Raw genomic sequence first — 23,613 nt, forward strand, 5'->3', positions numbered from 1 at the left:
AGCTCATTGATTCCTTTGTTTTGTTGAAGGTTTTTTGCACTGGGTTTCTATCAGTCGGAGCCCTGGTAGCCCAGTGGTTAAGATCTTGGCTGCTAACTAAAAGGTCAGCCATTCAAATCAATGAGCTGCTTCTTGGATATCCTGTGGGGCAGTTCTACTCTGTCCTATAGGGTTGCTGTGAGTCAGAATCAACTTGACAGCAACTGGTTTGGTGTTGTTTGGTTTTCTATCACTTAATTGTAATCAACTGACGCTGAGTCAATACCTACCCATGGCGACCCCATGTGTGTCCAAGTAGAACTATGTTCCACAGAGTTCTCAAGGAATGATTTTTCAGAACTAGATTGGCAAGGCTTTCATTCAAAGCAACTATGGATGGGCCTAAAACTCCAAAAACCTTTCAGTTAGCAACCAAGAGTATTAATTATTTGCACTGCCCTGGGACACCTTTCCATCACATACAACTCAAATATTTAAGATTAATACAGATATATGTTGTTGTTGTTGTTGTTGTTGTTAGGTGCCATCAAGTCAGCTCGAACTCATAGCGACACTACGTACAACAGAACAAAACGCTGCCTGGTCCTCACAATCATTATGCTTGAACCCACTGTTGCAGCTACTCTGTCAATCCATCCTGTTGAGGGTCTTCCTCTTTTTCACTGACCTCTACTTAACCGAGCATGATATTCTTCTCCAAGGACTGGTGCCTCCTGATAACATGTCTGAAGTATGTGAGATGAAGTCTCACCATGCTTGCTTCTAAGAAGCATTCTGGCTGTACTTCTTCCAAGACAGATTTGTTTGTTCTTCTGGCAGTCCACGGGATATTCAATATTCTTCGCCAACAGCATAATTCAAAGGCATCGATTTTTCTTTGGTCTTTCTTATTCATTGTCTAGCCTTTGCATGTATACGAGGCAACTGAAAATATCATGGCTTGGGTCAGGCGCACCTTAGACCTCAAAGTGACACTCTGCTTTATCAATGTTTATGCATTCCATTTCATTTTTGATGATTTCTAATTTTCCTAGATTGATACTTCGTACATTCCATGTTCCTATTATTAATGCATGCTTGAAGCTGTTTCTTCTCATTTTGAGTTGTGCCACATCAGCAAATGAAGGTCTGGAAAGCTTTATTCCATCCGCATCATTAAGTTCAACTCCACTTTGAGGAGGCAGCTCTTCCCTGGTCATATTTTGAGTGCCTTCCAACCTGAGGAGCTCATCTTCTCACATTATATCACACAATCTTCTGCTGCTATTCATAAGGTGTTCACTGGCTAATTTTTTTAGAAGTAGACCCCTAGGTCCTTCTTCCTAGTCTGTCTTAGCCTGGAAGCTCAGCTGAAACCTGTCCACCATGGGTGACCCTGCTGGTATTTGAAAAATACATAGATGTAGATATATGCACACACACATAAAAAGTCATGCCACAGCTATGGCTAGAAGGACAGGAAGGAGTAATGAGCCAGAAGAAATAGGTAAGAAGAAAGAGCAAGAGATGTTATAGATGGAGAAGAGACAGGATTGGAAAGGATTCATCAAATGATAAAAAAAAAAAAAAAAAAAGCAGAGATCTCAAAATATATTGTTGGATAAAAAGGAATGATTATAAAAATGAAAATGGGCTCTGGAAAGTTTCATCTCACTTTAAAGAAAAGACCTTATAGAAAATGTTCAGGGGCTCAATCAGTCTTAGGGAAAATTGGAATCATGCAAAGAGAGGCCCTGGACTCAAAAGGATCCACACATGACAGTCAAAAGGATGACTTAATAGGGTTGTTCTTAATCACTATTCAGCAATAGAACTTTCTTTAAATGAAATATTATTTTGAATACCAACACATGGACAATACACTCAATAAATGAATTATTTAAGCAATTTAAACCTTTATCGTTTGACTCCCAAATACGTCATTGCTTATGTAACTCCTAAAGCCTCTCCAGGGAAGTTCAGATTTTGTGGAGCACAATATGAAAACCACTGACCAGAGAAACACTCCTATAGGCATACTTACTTGACAGGCTCTATCTTGCACTCCAAGACAGCCAGACATTCTTTAACAACTATAATAACAGTCCTGGCAATACAGTACTTGTGAAAAGTATAAAACTTAAATACATACACTTGGTACTTTCAGAAGGAAAACAAACCATAGACTTGTCTGTTTAACCCACTTTTCCTTATTTATTTCTACTGAACTCTTAGGTTTGCAACAACTGCATTAGTGTTTTCTTATATTATGTCCCAGCTACTAGTTTTTCTGTGAAATCTCAGTTTATATTTAATGCCTGTATCTTGTAATTTCTTGAAAAGGACAAAGACATAAGTCCAGTCAAGGCCATAAGACTGCTTTGCTCCTAAGAAACTGTCAGCCAAATTTCTCAGGGAGGAATTGGAAAATGAAGTAAGAGACATTGATAAATTTCCCTGCTGAACAATCAATAAAACCCCACCATCCTGCTCAGACTCCCACTGTGGAAGCAAGGGCCGTAATTACATTGTCAAAAATTCAAGCTGCTCAGGCTGACAGCGACCCCCTTGAAAAGTGACGTATGATTGGCACTTGGTTTGGGGTGGTGAACCTCAACTGGCAAACAGGGTAGTGATAGCAAAAGGCAGGAATGAAATTTCTTTCTTGACTACAACCACCCTAAAGCCCCAGACTGCTGCTTTGGAGGAATCCTGTGACCCTTTGTCATATTAACATATCAAAGCAAGAAGCTGACAGAATTTACTAAGCAATCTGAACTCTACCAGAGAATCAGAACATGCCCTGTCCCTAGCCTCGCAGAACAGATGGAAAGAAAGCGCTTCATGGGGTGTGCGTACATGTAGGCGTGGCAGTGTGTGTGTGTGTGTGTGTACACATGTCTGAGAGAGGGTGTGTATGCATGAGTGAGAGTTTTTCTACAATAAAAGAAAGACATGAAAAGTGCTTTCAACTCCATCTTTCCTTGTGACAGCTGAGCAGCAAAGCCTGTTTGCTTAGCAATTTTAATCTATGATAAAAATCAGCTTGAGTAGAAGGGCTGCAAGGGGTAACAGTGAAGAATGAGGTGGGAGGGAGAAGTGGGGAAAGCGGTATTACTGACGTGCAGAGAGCCATTTGTGTGATTCCACATAACCCGAGCTAGAGTTAAATTAGAATCTGTCAGTCCTCTTACTGCGGGATGTTAGGAATAAAATGCACGCAATAGGCCTCGCTTGCTGGGCAGCGCTCTCCTTCTGGCTATTCTGAGGCTCATGCAAATGGTTTCCAAGAAGCCTTTATTGTAACCATGCTGGCCATGGTGGTTACCCACTGCTAGGAAGCAGCTGTACCCAGAGAGATTAAAATCAAAAGGTGTTGTTCACTCGGTGGGTGGTAGGAGCGGAGCAGAAGATGTCTGGGAATGTTGTTACCTCAGGATCTCCAAAGAAAAAACTCCCTCCTGCTCTGATGAAAGGAGATAGAGAAGAAAATTACTAACAAGAGAATTCTTTAGGTAGAGCTGGTCCCACCCCATATACTGAAATAGAAGCTCCCCTTCTCTACCCCAAGAGAAGGAAATATAATTGGTGCTCGATGCTCAATGCTTTGGGGAAAAAGGATAATGTCATCGAAATAACACTAATGAATACTTATTGCTTACTGTGTGGCCAACACTCTGGAGCACTTCACACCAAGCAAGTCTCTGAGATAAAAAAAATTAGGCGCTGATTTTTCCTGATTTCAAAGAGATTAATTTGCCCAAGGTCATAGCTGATAGTGGCAGGGCTGGACTGATTTCTGATTCCAAAATTATTAACCACCAAAACGGTGTTTCTCCAAGTCTAGTCAATGGGCTACCTGAATCACGTCACCTGAGGGGTCCACTGACATGCACATTCCTGGGCCCCACCTCAGGACAACTGAATCAGATTCTGGAGGTGAGGCCCACAAATCTGAATTTTAAAAATTTCCCCAGAAGAGTCTTCAGTCTTCTGGCGAATCTCCTCACTACCTTACCCTGGGAAGCTGAGTGAATGTTGCATCATTAGGGATTTTCTGAGTGCAGAGCAGTGAATCAAGTCATTCAATGTTTTGCATACTTGACAGCAAAAGAAAATTAGTTTTCCGTAAGGCTCCAGTGTCACCAGGCCCACCTTTGGCCCTGGGAAAAGGCCAGTGAAATTACATAACAATTTTAACCATGATATACCACCATGCCAGAGGGGAAATCTGTTTGCGACGTCGAGCAGTGAAGAAGTGGTGAAGGGGGAGGACTGATGAGACACGGTGTGGTTGCAATTCTCTGGCAGAGACAGCAGGAAGGGAATCCCGCTCACCCAAATGGCTGAGCTCATTTCCACATAATATTTCTGTTGAATGAATGAGATGCGGCAGTAGCACCTCAGAGAAGAAACCCGCTTGCTTTTGCCTGAGTTCGACGGGCATGTTCTATGGTTCCTATGAGATCCTGGGCACTCCTACATTGGGAGGGCTTTGGGGAATGAGCTAAGCAGTTACTGATGACAGCCAAACCCTGGGAAGATAAGAGAAGAGAAAGGAAGACAAAATGGGTTGGTGGGCTGGGGAAGAGAAGGGAGAGGGAGGGAAAGGAACGGAGAGGAGGGAAGCAGAGGGAGAGGACTTATCCGCACTCTCAAAATCCAGTAACATCACAGGATTAGGGTAGCAATCTCTGTCTCTCTCTCTTTTTTTTTTTAACTTTCACAATCTCAAAACAGATTAGAAATACCTACCTTGTTTTAAGGAGCCCTGATGGTGCAACAGTTAAGTGCTCAGCTGCTAACCAAAAGGTTGGTGGATCGAACCCACCCAGCAGCTCCGCCGGAGAAAAGACCTGGCAAACTGCTCCCATAAAGATAAAAATGAGAGCCTAGAAATCCCTACGGAGCAGTTCTACTCTGTTACACGGGGTTGCTATGAGTTGGAATTGACTCAGTGGCACCTAACAACTAGAACACTTTGTTTTAATTGCCCAGTATTGATTGCAATCAATGGCACTAGGGATTTTCTGAAGTTGACATTTGTTTAAACATTAAGGATTATGAACACAGGTTACATTTAAAATACAAGCCCATAAAGGTGTATTTATTTATGAGCTTTTTCACTAATCCTTCATACTAAAAAAAAAAAAAAAATCCTTCATACTAGAGCATGAAAATGAGAAGCAGTTGGAATGAAAAGTTGGCAGAGTAAAATTAGGGCAGTTTGCATTCTTCTTCATTTGAATTTCAATTTCTGGCAAGAGTTGTGGCACCTGCATCATATATAAGACCAGCAATCGGAATCAACTCGACGGCAATGGGTAACCAACCAGTTACTTTCTAATCAGTTCTGACTCATGGGGATCCCACGTGTGTTGGAGTAGAACTGTACTCCATAGGGTTTTCAATGGTCGATTTTTCAGGAGCAGGTCACCAGACCTTTCTTTGGAGGTGTCTCTGGATAGACTTGAACCTCCAGCCTTTCAGTTAGCAATCGAGTATGTTAACCTTTTATACCACTGAGGGACTCCTCATATAAGACAGTGGTTCTCAAATCAGAGGATCCCTGTTAATCCTCAGGGTCCTTCAGATGGTCTAAGGCTGGTTTAATCACTGATCTATGCCCTCTTGCTGTCCTTTAGCAGTTTCCAGTGATAAACCATAGCATGTTGGGTTCCTGACCTAAGCGGCTGTTGGACTAGAACAAACACTTGAAGACAATGGCTGACATATGAACAGACAAAAGATCCTCATGGATCCTGGGCTACAAGAGCAACAGAAGTGCTTGCAGATAAAGATAGGAGGAAAAAAAGACCTCCTTGAAGTAGCATGTAACAGTCAATATTCTAAGCATTTGGTATTTCTGTTCCAAGTAGTTACAGGCTTTTTAAATCTTTTGTATACAAAACGTGATCCCTGGTATCTAGAACATTGCCTGGCCCACACTGAACACTTAATAAATGCATGATGAAAAACTGGAAGAAGGAATAAAAAGAAAACTCTATGTTAATTACCTAAATACTTCCTCTCATAGTAATTGTAGTAGATCAATGATTTTAGTAGAATCTAGACAGAGGAAAATGGCAGGCTCCTCAGCAAAGCTACATGCAGTATCTAGAACAATTATTTTATGATAGGTGGTAGGGTTTTAAGGAGCCCTGGTGGTACAGTGGCTAGAGTGCTTAGCTGCTAACCAATCCCTACGAGGAAGAGTCCTACTCTGTCCTATCTGGTGATTATGAGTTGGAATCGACTCAGCCGCAATGAGTTTGGTTTGGGTTTGGTGGGGTTCTATTTTGTTATGCAATTATTGAAATGCCAGTGAAGATGAAAACACGTTTTCTGGAGATTAGGCCACTATTGGAGCCCATATTTTTTGATATGCCTTTGTCTCATGCTATGTAACCACTGAAAGACACAAACTTAAAGCGCAGCATTTTAAACTTACATTATCCAGTTGTAACTAAGGGTTATCCTACCATGTTTTCAGTTGTGACTTTTAATTTCCTGAATCTGAAGGAAAAAAAAATCTCTTTTGCAAAGTGAGATTAGGTGATCAGAAGACATACGGAGTTGAACAGAAACACACTGTAGCCTAACGCGTGCCCTCTCCCAGGAATGCAGACACCCAGGCCATCTGTAAATGGGCTAAGCAGAACTGTAAATGAACCTTGTTCACAGAAGGGAAAACAGCAACAATAAATTGAAGCTGTCTCTGTTGAGTTTGTGATGTCAGGCTATAACACGTCAGAAACATGAGTGTAGCCTAGGTAACTGCATAGTCAGTTTTTACTAGGTTATGCTGCAGTGACAAACACAGATCTCAGTGGACTATGACAATAAAGGTTTATTCTTCACTCACATGCCTGACAGCAGTAGGTCATTTGCAGCTCTGCTCCAAGGTGTCTTCATTCAAGTTCCCAAGCTGAAGGAGCTGCCCCTATCTAGGGCAGGCTATTCTCCAGCAGAAGGAAAAGAGCAAAATGACCAAAAGATCACAACAGCCCTTAAAACTTCTGCTTGGCCATGGATTACATTATGCCTTCACCTTCCGTTGACCAAAGCAAGTCCATGCCTAAGCCACTCTCCATGGAGGCAGGGAAATGAGCTCTACCCACGGGGAGGCACTGCAAGTCACAGAGCAGTGCATAAAAAACCCCACTGCCATTGAGTCAGTTTCAACTCACTGCGACCCTACAGGACAGAGTAGAATTGCCCCATAGGGTTTCCAAGGCTGTAATCTTTACTGGGCAGGCTGCCACATATTTCTCCCTCAGAGCCACTGGTGGGTTCAAACTGCTGACCGTTTGGTTAGCAGGTGATCGGGGTGTATAATCCTTTTAGAGGAAGGGGAATGAATAAATGGGAACCATAAAATATTCTGTGACAGGAATGAGAACAATTAATATTTCTCATTTAAGGAAACATTGCCTGTGTCCTAGTTGAACCTGTTTCCTCAGAATCTAGTAGCCAACGTGTGTGTTTTTTAATAGCTTTGTAATTTTCCCTTATTTCCCCCACGTTGACTAGACACAACTCTTTAACTCATTTTCTCTGGTCAGTTGCCTCACTCACCATGAAGGGAAAGAGTTCCATTCCTCACAGCCAGGAACTTGATTCCATATGGAAAGAAGGGGGTGGAGCGGGCACTCCCGTAGAGTTTTATCTGAGCTTTGCTTTGGAAGGGCTTGTCCTCGGATCCAATCTGGAGTTCTCCACCATGAGACACAAGGATGGAGTGGGCCCTGAGCTCGATGGGTCCTGAATCCATGAAAATCAGCTTGCCTCCTAATAATGAAAAAGAAAATTGTCAGTCTCTGGGACGATGAGGCTCGTTTCCTCTTGGCAATTCCAAAGTGGTGAAATTCTCTTCATTTTTATACTTCTGCTGGGATTTAAACTTATTTTATCTTGGTCTCTCTTCTAGAAGCACAATAGGGTGGATCAGACAGCTGGGAGTAGAAGTACTATATTTCTGAGCCAGCTTAGGTTAGTTATCAAGTATGCGTAATCCTTAGTATGCCTTCCTTCCCAAAGTATTCCTGATGATAATAAAAGAGATGTTACTGGGAAATCCTCTTTAGCTCTGAGATCATATATATGCTAGCCCTCCAAATATGACATACCAAAATGCACTAGGACTGGGTTCTCTCTTTCCTTTGGCCCTCACAGTCAAATAGTCATGAAATACATTCAACTTCTATTCCTCTCTGATAAGGACATAACACAAAATATGGAATGAACTCTAAGTTTAAATATTTGTAGCTTTATTTATTTTTATAACAATAACCTAAATGCCCAACATTCTTAAAAAAAAAATTTTTTTTTAGACTGGTTAAATAAGAGATGTGAAAGCTTCTATTTTTACCATGTAGCAACAGAGAAAAATGCTTACAAAATTAAGCGGGGGAAAAAAGCTAGCAAACAGGAGTAGAAGAAAATGTACCAAAATTACAAGAATGATGACAAAAAGAATTATAATGATGGGCTAACATCACGGCATTTGAAGCATTTTAGTTGACAGCATCATTGTACTTTATTTAGATAAGATAATAGACCCTAATTTCCTTAAGGAATTACTCTACTCCATGGAATACAGCTGAGTGGGACTGTCAATCCAGGTGCTCTGTCCTATCACAGTTTGAGTCACATACCCAGATTTCGAAAAGGAAATCTGGAGCAAAAGATTGAAAAGGCTTAGATCTCATTAATTCCTATGGTGTCATCCTGATGAGTCTAGAAAAAGTTCCTGCTTCGGAAACACCTCATTCCAAAGTGTAGAAATGTCTATTTCTGTGCCCGGTTTTCCAGACTTCCTATTGATTCTGTAAGCTACACAACACCTTTCCAATAAATTTCCTTTTTTAAAGGACAGTTGGTTTCTGTTAATTGGAACCAAAAAACCTAAACTGATACAGATGCTATTTTGCTCTAAAGTCCATTTTTTCTGTAACGGAGGAATACGATTTTAAAAAATTACTCTATATTGTGAGCGTAAATACTTAAGATAGTAAAAAGATACCCTCATCTTTATAATACCTTTATTCAAAAAGATTTAGAATATTTACATTTCCCACAGATTTCTCAATAACACCAGAATAATCAAAGTATCTCATATAAATAAACACTTTTACCTGAATGGACAATTCTCAGTCATTTCTCTACTGTAAGTGGTTTGCAAAAGACCTTCTACACCACACCAAGGTTTTATATTAACGACACCAGGGGTCTGAAAAAGCCTAGACAGGATAGTCCCCAGACCAGGTTCCAGTTTAGCTTAAATCACAGTCTGTATCATTGATCTTTTGGTTTCACACAAGGGTGTTACTCTTATCTGCTTTAAGTACCTAAATTTCCTATACACACACACACACATTTTCTCTGAAAGGATGGTGCTATTACACTTAATCTATAAGCCTATATACTGTCTCAATGATCCAAAGGTAGACAAAGGATGTGAAGAGAGCACTGTGACAGAAATGGCACCAAAGACAGTTTCTAGTATCTTGGCGAGGGGCAGTGGAAAACAAAGACTCTTAGCATACTAAATCTACGCCTAAATCCAATGCGAGAAATTATCAAGTTGGACTATTGTTGCCTTCCAGAAATCATAACTAGAAGTAGTTAAACATGTACTTGAGGAATGAGAAGAAAGAAGAAAAAGGCTAAAATGCCTTTAGTTATTTTGTTTACCTCCATCTTAGTACTGAGATAGTGATCAATAAATGCTTGACCCAATGGTCAGATTTGGAGACCACTTCTTTCTTGACCTGTTCTAAAATTTCTCTTCAGGTTTCTTCAGCCCTCTTCATCAAACTCTCTAGTCTTTGATCCTAAAGCCCAAACCACACAACTCAGTAACAACCATAGGATGTTTATTTAAATGGTTTGTGCTCAACTTCAAGCTTAATAGTTGGCAGTTTGAACCCACTTGATGGTACCATGGGAGAAAGGCCTGTTGATCTACTTCTGTAAAGATTATGGGCAAGAACACTCTGTGGAACAGTTTTACTCTATAACACATGGGGTTGCTATGAGTCGGAATCGACTTGACAGCAACGGGTTTGGTTTTGGTTTTTCCCTTTCAGCCACAATTTAGAATGACACACCCCACCTGGGTATCCAGTTTTTCCACCTGTAAAATCTGAATGGTAAGAGTTCCTCCATCAAAGAATTATAGTGATATTTATTGAAATAATGCTTGTAAATCCCTGGTACAAGGTTTGACACCTATTAGGCATTTAATGCAGTGGTGTCTGCTGCTCTCATCACACTCCTCCTCATCATATCCCCCATTATTTCTGTTGCTGCTCACTTTCTACAGTCTTCCATTACTTGAGCGTTACTACACCATCTGCCTTCAACTTCTCACTGTCACTAGTCCTGACTTTGCTTCTGAAATATGGCATGTACATCATACTCAAAGGTAAATTATCCAAGAAATGAGAGGCTTTCCTTTGGCAATCTACAGGATTAATGCCAGAGTGGCACCATACTGCTTACCAAACATCCAATGGGCCCACTAGCAATTTTTTACTTTAATTTTCCCCTCTATTGTCAATATACATAGAAGTGTAATAGTAGTTATGAATCCTGCTGTGAACTAGAAGTAAGGAATGTGACCTGTGCTACAGGTCAAAGCTTATTCTGTCTAGTAACTCTTTTTTCACTCATAGCCACAGAACATTAGTGTCCCACCTAATTATCTTCAACTCGTAGGCCATGGGTTTGCATGGCAAGACTACCCCATTATAAATACTCAGGGAATCTGAACTGACGTTGATGAGCAAGCAGCGAAGGCAGGATCCCTGCCCTGGCTCCGCTATTGGCCTCTGAATGACATGACCCACATTAAGTCCTGTAAAATTGCTGGACCTCATTTTACCCAGGTCTCAAATCTGTCCTACTTAGCACCTAGCAATGTTCTCACCTGTAAAGCAGACAGTAGAATTGTATGTTGACTGAGGCACCTTCCAGCTCTAGAACAATTTGACATTCACTGCTTTAAAAAGGCAGTCAGGTGTCCATCTGACAATGATGAAGATATGAGTTTGAGTTTTCCTTACAGCACCTATGCTCTACTGAACTTGGGATTTCTCTTAGGAAAGCTATTATATGCACAGTCAGGGAAAACAAGGTGATATACTTCTGAAAAATCAGCCAATGAAAACCCTATGGAGCACAGTTCTACTGACACCCATGGTGTCACCATGAGTTAGAAATGAATTGATGACAACTGGTTTTAACATTTATTAGGCTCAACTGCTAACCAAAAGGTTGGTGGTGCAAATCCACCAGTAGTTCCTTGGAAACTCTATGGGGCAGCTCTACCCTGTCCTATGGGTAGCTATGAGTTGGAATCAATTCAATTGCAACTGTGGTGGCACAAATGGTTTGTACTAGACTACTAAAAAAGGTTGGCAGTTGGCATGTAGCTGCTCTGCAGAAGAAAGGCCTGGCGATCTGCTTCCATAAAAATTTCAGCCAAGGAGGCAGGGTCAAGATGGCGGAATAGCCAGATGCTTCCGGCAATCCCTCTTTCAACAAAGATCCGAAAAAACAAGGGAAACGATTATATTTATGACAAGCTAGGAGCCCTGATCATCAAAGGCAAAGTTAGAAAACGGACTGAGCAGCAGGGACAGGGAGAGATCATTCAGAAGCAGAGAGGAGTTACCAGACCTGAATCGCCGGGATCTCTCAGGCACCATTCCTGGGAGTGGCTGCAGCAGGCTGGCGGTAGCGCTCGGCCAGTTTCCTCAGGAAGAAGCAGCCAGCCATACAACTACTCACACCTCCAGAACCAGCGAAGAATGGTGTTCTCGGCAAAAGCTAAGTACGTGCCTATGCTTTACCGCGCCCCCGGACCCCAAGCCAGCTTCGATGGCTGTTGATTTCTCTAGGCCTGAGATAGGCTGTGTTGAGCACCCGGAGCCATCCTCCCAGCCTTGGAGTAAGAATAAATTCACAAATGGGGGGAAAAGATAATTTGCAAGCTCCACTAACCTGGGGAGCTCAGGACAGAAGTGGCTCCTGTCCAGGTATAAACAGTCGGTGGACTTTGAATACCTTTCCCCCCTGCATGGACCTATGTGGGCCTATTTCAGAAAAATAGGCCCTTATTAGAAGACTGCAACCATTTCAGCTGTGAGGTGAAGAGGTGGGTGTTTGATATTTGACATCACTTTGCCTATTAAATAGGGTCCTCATCTACTCACATCAGGGGCATAAGGACTGGTGGCTCCACTCAGGTCACCCAGCCACCCATAACAGGGGTCCAAGGATAACTGGTACCTCCCAGTCCTTACAAACAAAAGCATTGGGTGCCCATGGTCTGTCTGCAGAACCCACCCACCTGTACACTCTGGGGAACAGGGATGTGCTTTCCTCATAGACATTTGGGGGATGGTTCTCAGCCTCCTGCCTTGTTTAGAGTGTGACTCCCTGCTGCAACCAGATACTGGTACCTACACCAATCACTCCTGCCCCTCTAAGACTGTAGGGAAGAGCTTGTACCACACACTTGATGATCAGCTACCTGGACACCTAAGGTGAATCCATAAAAGAAAAGTGAATGGACTCCTAGACTGATATAACTGATAACAGCTCTAGTCATCTGGTGACAGGATATCAGAGCTCCAAAGGCAAAAATAATCAAGCTAGCTCACTCAAGCAACCCATTTGGACATATCAAAACAACACAAAGCAAGAAGCTAGGTACAGTAAGCAAACATAAAATAAACTAATACAATAACTTATAGATGGCTCAGAGACAACAGTCAATTTCAAGTCACATAAAGAAACAGACCATGATCACCTCAACAAACTCTCAAAACAAAGAATCAACAGATCTTCGGGATAAAGGTGCCTTCTTGGAATTACTGGATGCAGAATTCAAAAGATCAATATACAGAACTCTTCAAGACCTCAGGAACAAAATTAGGAAGAAGATTAGGCAATACGCAAAACAAGCCAAGGAACACACAGATAAAGTAGTTGAAATTAAAAAGGTTATTGAAGAATATAATGAAAAATTTAATGAGCTACAAGAATCCATAGAGAGACAGCAATCAGAAATTCAGAAGATTAACAATAAAATTACAGAATTAGACAACTCAATAGAAAAGTCAGAGGAGCAAAACTGAGCAAATGGAAGGCAGCACTGATGAGCTTGAAGATAAAGCACTTGGTACCAATACGTTTGAAGAAAAATCAGATAAAAGAATTTTTAAAAAATGAAGAAACTGTAAGAATCATGTGGGACTCTATCAAGAGAAATAACCTACGAGTGATTGGAGTACCAGAACAGGAAGGGATAACAGAAAATACAGAGAGAATTGTTCAAGATTTGTTGGCAGAAAACTTCCCTGATATCGTGGAACACAAGAAGATATCTATCCAAGATGCTCATCGAACTCCACATAAGGTAGATTCTAAAAGAAAGTCACCAACACATATTATAATCAAACTTGCCAAAACCAAAGATAAAGAGAGAATTTTAAGAGCAGCTAGGGATAAACGAAAAGTCACCTACAAAGGAGAGTCAATAAGAATAAACTCAGACGACTCGGCAGAAACCACGCAGGCAAGAAGGCAATGGGATGACTTATATAAAGCACTGAAGGAAAAAAATTGCAAGCCAAGAATCATATATCCAGCAAAACTGTCTCTCAAATATGGAGGTGAAATTAGGACATTTCCAGATAAACAAAAGTTTGGGGAATTTGTAAAAACCAAATCAAAACTACAAGAAATACTAAAGGGAGTTCTTTCATTAGAAGATCAATAATATCAGGTATCAACCCAAGATTAGAACACTGGACAGAGCAATCAGATGTCAACCCAGACAGAGAAATCACAAAAATAAATCAAGATAAAAAAACACTCACAACAGGGAAACAGCGATGTTATTACATAAAAGGATACAACATTAAACCAATAAAGAGGGGCTAAGAAATGTATGTAGTCATAGATCTTTCGTATAGAGAGGAAGACAAGGTGATATAAAAAATTTCGGCCAAGAAAACTCTATGGAGCAGTTCTACTCTGTAACACATGGGGTTGGAATTGACTTGGCGGCAACTAGTTTTGTTTTTTTCACTACGTACCAAAATCTTTAGTTATGTTGTCTGAAATGATCTTCAAAACAAGCTTCTGAGCTTGATCTCACATTCCTTATTTCCCAGAGCACTGCATGGGCTGAGAGAATCTAACCCTTCCAGGTCTAAAGCAGGCAGCAGCATTAGAACCCAGAACCATAAGACAGAACAACTTATATTCTATCCGATTCCCCAAACCCTCCCAGGTAGCTTTTTTAATTAATTAGGATTGTTTTCATAGTTACATTTAAGGAAAAACATGTGTTAACATAAGCAAGTTTGCCTATGGCTTGTTTATAAATGATTTATTTTAATTTTGTTCATGTAGATATCCCTTGTCTCATTCCAAAAAGGATTTGAGGCAGACTACTGGGATTAAACCTGGGCTTTGTCTCTTGTATCACCAAGCAAAATATTAAAGACACGGAAGCAATTTAAAAACATCATCTACTGACAGGAACTAATAATGATACTAATGAAGGAAGAAAAGCTCAGCCCAAAGAAAATGGATGTTTTGTGTTGGTAAGAGTATTAAAACAGGACTAATTAATATAATTGTTATTCCCTGCTAAAAACCATTCCCTCCTCATGTTATCAGTGATACACATTAGGAAATCTAGGTAAACAAAGAAGAGAGTATGATGAGGAATTCAGCTATTTTTACCTGATATAATTACAGAGATAATCAAAGTATTAGCTGCGTTGTGTGAAAGAACGTGAAGTTTATATTTAATTTAGCTCTGCGTCAAGGCCCCAAGTTTTTCATCCTCACCGTTTTTTAGCTGAAAATAAATATACAGTGGGCTGCTTTAAAGGAGAGTGACTTGAGTATGAGAGGGAAGTGGGAGGACTCTATTTTATAGAGCTTGACCCCATTTCTGAAAGCTGAAATAAAGAGCAGGGCACCTTTGGCTGTGACCCAGAAATTGCTTGTTACAAAAGCTGAATGTGCCCAACAAGTGACCTTGGGAAAGTTTCTAAAAATCAATCAACCATCATTGTTACTATGTCCCCCTTAAAATATATAAATGAACACAACTTTACATGTAATCACTTCTTCCCATTAAATATCTCTTTTATTTATTGGAAAGGGAAGTAAAGGAGACTTTTAGCAGCTAGCTAACATTTGCAAAGAACATCAAAACCTGCTTTTGGCTAACCCTACAATTAGCCATCCTCTGTAACAACCACAAAATAATTTGTTGTGTGTGTGTGTATGTTTTAAGAAAAATGCACAGTTCTAGCAATTTTCTCCCTGGCAGAAAAAAATTTAGAGTGTAAATATTTTACTATACAATAAGATTCTTTAAAAAAAAAAAAAAAAAAACCTGGCCATACCTGCTATCTTCAATTCTTTCCTTCCATTCTCTCATGAACCCTTCCAGGTTGGGCCTTTGCCTAACCTCTCCACCAAAACTTCTCTTGTCAAGATCACAAATGGCCACCACATTGCCTTACCTTCCCCAAGGAGCTAGAAGCATTTGACACACTTGGTATTCCTTCTTTCTTGAAACTCCTTCTTCCCCTTACTTCCCCAGCACTGTACGCTCCTGATTTTCTTCCTACCTCCTAGGTTCCCCCTACCCAGGCACCTCTGCTGATTTTGCCTCATCATCCCAACTTCTGACACTTGGAGTGTCCCAAGACTTAGTCTTCTGACCATTTTTTCTTATCAGTCTATATACACCACTTTGGTTGTCTCATCTTGTCCTACGCTTTTAAGCATCATCCTATGCTAATGCCTGATGGCTCTCAAATTTATAACCTTGGTCCTCAACTCAAGACTTATATATCCAACTGTTTACACAAGATCCCTACTTGGTTGTCCCATTAAAAACAAAAAAATCAGACCCACTGCTGTCGAGTCAATTCTGACTCATAGTAACCCTATAGGAAAAAGTAGAACTGCCCCATAGGGTTTCCAAGGAGTAGCTGGTGTATTTGAACTGCCAACCTTTTGAGTAGCACCCATAGCTCTTAACCCATACACCACCAGGGCTCCTAGGCTTCTCAGTTTAGCATGTCTAAAATATGAACTCCTCATATTGCCCCACAGATCCTCCCATAGTCCTTCCCAACTCCATAAATGGCAATTCCATCCTTTCAACTGCTCAGTGAAAAAACCATAGAGTCAATTTTCCCTCTCACTCACCCAACAACAAATTCTTCAGAAAGCTTTATACATTCTACATTATAAATATCCCCATAATCCAACCACTTCTGGTTACTTCCACTTCTATCTCTGGGGTCTCAGTTACTCTCATGTCACCCCTGGATTTTCGTAACAGCCTTTGAACTCAGCTTCCTGCTTCTGCCCCTGCCCTTCACTGCAGGGTCTCTTCTCAAAATAGCAGCCAGTGTGATTTTTTTTTAAATGTAAACCAGATCATGTTCCCTGTCTGCTCAAAAATCTCTATGATGCGCATCACACTCAGATAAAAGCCTACCAAATCCTACAGGAGTTGGTCCTCTCTGGCCCAATCTCCCTCTACTTCGCCCTTGCTCACAATGCTGCTGCCACATCAACCTTCTTGTTCTCCCTGCCTCACAGCCTTTGAACTTACTGTGTGCAAATCTCCCCCACAGTAACCTATACCTGCCTTTCTTGCTGAATTTTTCTCCATAAAAAAGTACTAAGTAAATCTAACAAATGATATAATTTGCTTACTTATATAAGCAAACTCCATTAGGCCAGGAATTTGTGTATATTTTGTTCACTGCTATAGCCCCTGTGTCTAGAACAGTGCCTGGTACATGGGGAATGTGACAAGTGCTCACTCAATATTTGTTGACTGAAGGGGAGTTGAAGTTATGAAACAAAATGAGGTCTCTCATGGAGGACATTGTAGTGATAACAGAAAAGAAATTAAGAAAAGAAAAAAAAAAACTTCAAAACACCAATATATAAACACTAGAATAAGGAAAGGAAGTAGCAAGCTTCTTGAGAGTGGATCGAAGAATTAGGAGAATGAAAAGAAGAATCAGAAGATTATGGAAATACAGGCTCCAGGAAGAGTTTTAAGAACTGCGAAGGTTGTAATTGATGGTGTCAAACCCTTTATGCCATTGGTGGTAGGTCAGGGAGGAAGAGGGCAGAGCCAGACTGTGCTGGGTTAGGACGTGAATGACAGGTGATGAAATGAACCCAGAGATAGTGACTCTATTTTTAAGAGGAGGGAAAACCAGAGATGGCCTAGGGAGGGATTCAAGAACTCCAATTAATATGATCAGTGTCACCAAACTGGGTAATTCACTTACCCAAAGCTTGAACTATATAAATTTTAAGATGTAAATTACCCAATTTACTATCTCCATTGATTAATCTCTAATCAACTTTTACGTCAACCCTAAATAATTCCTTTAAAATTTTAGCAGCCTGTATCTCCTTACTTTTCAGCTGTTAAATAGGCAATGGATCGTCTGGGGAGCCTCTGGGATTCCTTTCCCCTGGAGAATTGTAGGTGACCATCCATTCAGGGATACCACTCTGCCTGGACAAGACAGGCTGGCAGCATGATCTGGGCACATGTGGGGTACACTGCTGTAGCCTACTGCCCTGTGCTGCTGTTGGGTGGGGGCCAGAAGGAGATGAGACAGAGAAGAGTGGCATGTAGGGAAGGCAGCTGCAGCCTGCAGCCTGCATGGTGATGGGGATGCACATAGCTTCCTTTGTTGGCAAGATCCGGATTAGACTTGTGCCTGATCCACTGGAGAAGGGCCTGGGAAGCCTTCGAGGTGGGCTTGTCCCCGACCAGAGAGGCGGAAAATCAATTTGGCTGGCAAACGAGAACCCCCAAGATCTCAGTCCACACTCCATAATCCTATCCACCAGCAGCTCAGGAAATAGATGCCTGGGCCCTCACATATTCATGGGGGATGTGAGGCATAAATCAGGCTTTAAGGATTGGGGGCAATGAGAATGGACTCTCTGCCTGGCTACTAATTAATCAAGCACTGAACACCTAAACCTAGCAACCTGGGACTGAGCCATGCACACGCAGGCACAGGCTGCTCTTGCTGGTGTTGCGTTTCCCTTTTTTTTTCCCCCCATTTCAATTAAAATAGATATCGGATGGAATTTTCCCCTTTAGCTGGTGCTGCTTATGCATCCCCCTGTTCTTCCTTTAATTAAAAAACATGCTTATTGCAATACTTCCCAGAATCACTTTAACGGTATTTTAATTGTAATGTCTCTGCCTGATTAAAAAAAGAAAATATGAACTAGAAAGTGTTTGCAAAAATGTTCTCAAGATGCAGGAAAAGAATCAGACACCTCCCTGGAATGGCTACCACATTTCAATTCCTTAATTAGCCTGGTACTGCCATCAAATGGGCAACGTAGGGGGAAAACATATCTGAAATAAAATCACCACTCAGAGTCACAAACAACACCAATTGAGAGAAATTGTTTTCGTCAGCTCAGATTTCCCTGGCAGGACAGGGAACCACGTCCAACTAAAAATGCCATGCTCAGGATAAGCACATTTAATGTGGCCAGCCAAGGTCCGCTGTTTTTTGCAAAGGGTCGCATAGCCTTTGGGACAAGAATAGCTGGGTTAGGTGAATTGGCTTCCAGTCCTGACAGTCCTATATGTTTCCCTTGATTGTTTTAGGTCAGTGATCTCTCAAACTGCCTCAGGATCACCTAAGGGACTTAAAACATAGATTGCTGCTCCCCACACCCAGAATAGGTAAGGTGCAGGTTCCAAGAATTTGCATTTTTAGAAAGTCCCCAGGTGATACTGATGCTGCTAATAGAGGATCACACTTGGAGAACCATAGTCTTGTGACATTTGATATCATCTAAAACAGGTTGAAAACTGCAAGGCCAGAATTATAGATTAATTCGTTTATTCACTCAACCAACATTTACTAATGATCTGTTATTTTCCAGATACCCTGGCAAGTGCTGAAATAAAGCTGTAAAAAATACAATCCCTGCTTCCAGAAGATCACAATGAACCTTAATTTTCCAGGGGGATGGAAAGACCCTAGTTTCAGTGAATTGACACAACTTTACAGATAATTGAGAGCGAAGACAGAAATTATAACTCAGCCTTTTCCTTTTTTAATAAAAAGAAAAACTCATTAATTAACCTTGTAAATAAATGAACTCTATACTAATTACTGTCAACATATTCGTGGAAGACAAAGTGCAAAGAAATATTTAGAGGAACTCAAACGCTGAGATATAAACAAATGCCTTTGTCATCATAGCTACTGTTAACAATTACTACTTAACTAAATTGTGATTTCCATTCTACTTTCCAGAAAACCATTACTTCCTTTAACCAACAGTGCTTCCATGCATTTCAGTGCTCACAGCCCTCAGCTGTTCCTTGGATTTCTAAAAAGACACTTAAGACTCCAGAAAGAAAGCTATTTCTATTCAGAAACAGGTTAAAAAAAAAAGAGTACTGTCTTTTCCCTAAAGTCTATGCCAGGCAGGTAAAACTCTCCCTAGCTAGCACATTACTCATTCATAAAGATAATCTTCCACCTTCTCTTTATCAAAGTTCAATTAGCATTGACCCAATCACATTTTGACCACTTCTACAATTGGTTACACTTCTCTGAGTGATTTGTTTTTTCGAAAGGTCCCAAGTATAATTTTTCACTGACTATTGTTAACATGATTTGGCTATAGCATGATAGTTTTAGCAATGAAAGATAATCTTTGTTTCCTCATAGTATTTATTTATTTTTAAAAAATGAGAGCATTCCTACCTTTACCTGGCCCCAGGAATATTACAGTAAATGAGAAATAATAGTAACGAAAAGCTCAGTCTCCAATATATTTTAATCTGCACAAGAACTCCATATATACAAGTATTCCAGGTTTCTAGTTACATTCCCAGCTCTGGATAAACAGGATCTGGGTATCATTAATCAACAAATGCAGTCCAGAGGTAAGGAGACACCCAGTCCTCAAGGACTGTATAAGCCAGACTACGGATTTTAGACCTGCTCTTAGGGGCTAATGGAAAGCCAGTGAGGGGAAGTTTTAAGCAGGGAAGTTTGCAACATTTATCTTTCATTACTGAAAATATTATAGCTTCTGTGCTAGGATGGGACTGGTCCTTTTCAGTAGCATTTTTCATTTTACAATATCCAAGTTGTCAAGACATAAAACTGTAAATTGTTTAATATCTATCTATCTGTCTGTGTGCCCATCTATTGAAAGCATGTCCTTTCTCACAGCAATGGTTTATCTTTCATTTAAGGCTAATCAAGTGTGTCTGGGACCGTTCTCTGGAGGTAATAACCTAAGTCATTGTCTGCTGGGGAAAAATAAGGCATTTCAGGGCCAAGTGTCCCCCACATTAAAAAGCCCTTGTCTCTGATCTCCTGATACAAAAATACTAAACAAAACTAGTCGCTGTCTGGGCTACTACTCTAACATCTGAGGATGCCAGGAAGGACTCTGATTATGGAGAAATTCTTTGAGTCCAATCCTGCCTCTTCAGATCAAAAACTCAGTCACTGATTCATTTAACAACTCTTTGAGTGCCTATTATGTGCCAGGAGATGCTGGCAATATAAAGGCAAACAAAAGCAGACCTGGATCCTACCTTCTTAGGCTTATAGCCTAGATCACACCTGCCCTAAAGGAAGAAAGGATTAAAAAAAAAAAAGCCTGAATGCTAAATTTTTAAGTAATTGATTTAAGGGTAATTCAAGTTATTAGCGAATTAAGTCTATCAACATTGCTTAGCTTTTAAAACTTGGGTAAATTCTTTCTGAGGTCGATTTCTTAAAAAGGCTTCCACTTCAAATTAAATGATTTAAATTATTGCACAGACCAGCCCCTTACAGGGCATCATGCTTACAGATACGGGAAGAAAGTTTATTTTTTACTGCACTGCCTCCACAGGGTTGCCCATACAAAGAATATTAACATCTAATAGAGGTATATACAAGCCACTCCCTTCCAGCAAAGGGAAGAGAATCAACATCATTTCTGTTTTGTGCATTGATTTAATGACCAAAGTTTTATCCAAGCCACAGGAGACTCTGTGGTTGCCTCAAATGTGAACTCAGGTCTCCAGTTTGCTGACCAAACTTCAGTGAATCAAGTTCATTGTATTGCCTGTGCATAATCCTCCAACTGTTGAATTGAAGGGTAGCTACTTCTCAACTGAGAGAGAAGGAAATTGAGCTAATCTTGTTTTATAGCCAACTTGCAGAGAAATCACTTTTTTTTTCCTAAATTTTATTTCATTGTTGTTGAGAATATACACAAAACATACACCATGCAACATTTTCAACAAGCACAACTGCAGTACGATTAATTACTTTCATGCGTGGCCTTTCAAGCCATGGTCTTGCAACTCCCACGCAGGTGATTGTGTGATAAGGGAATTGTCGTCTACCAAGAGGACTAGTCAGTTTTGCTTTAAAAGAGAGCCAATGACAGAGCAGAGAAGGGAGCCTACCACCACCACCAAGGAAGGAGCAGCCGGCAGCAGAGACCTCGCAGCAGAGACCTCACTGCAGGAGACCTCACAGTGGGCTGGGAAGAGAGAAGGTGGGCATGGAGGGAGAAAGCTGAGTGCCTTTGGGCAGACACTGAGGGCCAGGGAGAGCGGAATGCCTGCAAGCTCAGCTGGGGAGAGGCTGTCCTTTTGGAAGAACTGTATCCTGAGTGTTCTTGAGCCATTGTAACTGCTACTTCCCTAATAAACCTTCTGTGAGTACGGTCTGTGAGTTCTGTGTGGCCATTGCAATGAGTTATTGAACTCAGTAAACAGTACTATGGAAGGGACAGGCGTTGTCAGATTAGTAAAGGTGGCAGAGAGAGAAGGCTTGTCTGGCCTCCACCTCATGGAAGTCAGCCTTGTGCTGCTGATCTTGGTTCTCCTTCCCCCTTGTGGGGTTGGAGGAAGTCAGACACCTCCTCCATGCTGTTCTCACAACCATTTAGTGACACTGTCACATTCTTCCAGCTACGCAACCTTTCTCTCCCTCCTTTTCTGAGTTGTTCCTCCCTCATTAACATAAAATCACTGCAGATAAATTACTTGAAATTTACCAATTTGCAACAAACATTTCCAGCCACAAAACCCTCTCAGGCTGACCAAGATATACTATATTTATGAGAGAAAGAAATATTAGTATAGAATATTTTGTTTTTATCAAAACCCCAAGGTACCTTCAGTTGGATTTCCTTCAAATCTAAGCTAGTATGGGGACGCCTTGAAACTCAGCAGGGAGTAATCAGCCCAGTGACTCATACAGGCCTGATGCACAGAGACCAGAGTGACATCCCAGGGAAATCCTGCTTCACAGCAGTCCCAGGTCATTTCATTGTAAACATTATCTGAAGCAAGCACCTGCTGATTCTGTGGATAGTTCACACCTAACTAGAAGGAGCCAAGTATATAACCTCTGGGATAAAAAAAGACTGTGCTGGGCACAGCACTTAATACTTTGCTCTGGAATTTTCAAACATTTGCCAAGAACAAAAAAAATCTACAAGGAACCTGATAGTTGATCAAGAGATGTTCCATCTCAAACAAAGAATATGCATTTCTACACCATAGAAATCTCAAATATAATGGACTCAAAAAGATCTGAGTGTCTTCAAAACTGGACTTAAAAAACCAGTTTGGAGAAAATGAGACCACGTTCCAAACTGCACCAAAAAATCATGCTTCCATGAAGTCAAAGTAAAAAGTAAAAAGGAGCATGAAGACAACAAAATGGATCAACTCTGCTATTTCCACCTGTCTGGTGTTGCAAGAGGGGGGAAGGCTAAAATTTTTAGCCTTCCCCCCTCTTGCAACATAAAGAAAAATGCCTCCCCCCCCGCCTTGCAACACAAAGAAAAATACTTCAATATACATTCTCAAGATAACTTGAGACAAAAGCAATCTAGGGTGCTTATGACCTAATTTTTTCAGTAATTCATTTTACTTTGTATACAGAAGCAGCCACTCTATCTGTTAATAAAATAGAGAGTTAGGCCTGATACTCAGCCATCGCTTCTGTTACCGTCAGTCCAAAAGAAATAGCAACAACCAAGCAGGCACTGTGTTCAGGGCTTCACTAATACTGCCTCATTTCTTATTCACTCATAGCAGGTGAGCAGTATAGTTTGATGTTGGCATGCAATAATGAATAATAAATGCTAGCTTTCATTGTTTTTAATGTTTCTGTTATTATAATCAGGCATTATCCCAATGAGCAGAAACCTGAGGTTTGTGGAAGGTGTTATGTATTAAACTGTGTCCCCTAGAATATGCATTGGAATTCTAACTCCTATACCTGTGGATGTAATCCTGTTTGGAAATAGGGGTTTTCTTTGTTATGTTAATTAGATCACACCTGAGTAGAGTGGGTTCTAAATCTAATCACCTCCGAGTTATAAAAAGAGCGCCTTAGACACAGATACACACACACAAATAAGGGAAGACATGCCATGTGGGGATCCTCTACAAGCCAAGGAGCCAAGGAACACTCTGGGCTACTGACAAAGAAGGAATCAAAATGGCTGAGACCCTGATTTGGACTTTTAGCCTCCAGAACTATG

The 23,613-nt window shown here is 40.8% G+C and overlaps 1 protein-coding gene across 1 annotated transcript in view; it reads right to left on the minus strand.

The window, feature by feature from the left end:
• The window catches only part of PKHD1 (PKHD1 ciliary IPT domain containing fibrocystin/polyductin), a 595,384-nt gene that overhangs the window by 397,789 nt on the left and 173,982 nt on the right, over window positions 1-23,613 (minus strand). The window contains exon 36 of the mRNA XM_003404439.3: window positions 7,558-7,770. Coding sequence (XP_003404487.2) covers window positions 7,558-7,770 — 213 coding nt within the window. The remainder of the gene's footprint in view (window positions 1-7,557; window positions 7,771-23,613) is intronic.

The sequence above is a fragment of the Loxodonta africana genome, chromosome 1 (genome assembly GCF_030014295.1).
Source record: "Loxodonta africana isolate mLoxAfr1 chromosome 1, mLoxAfr1.hap2, whole genome shotgun sequence".
Taxonomy (NCBI): domain Eukaryota; kingdom Metazoa; phylum Chordata; class Mammalia; order Proboscidea; family Elephantidae; genus Loxodonta; species Loxodonta africana.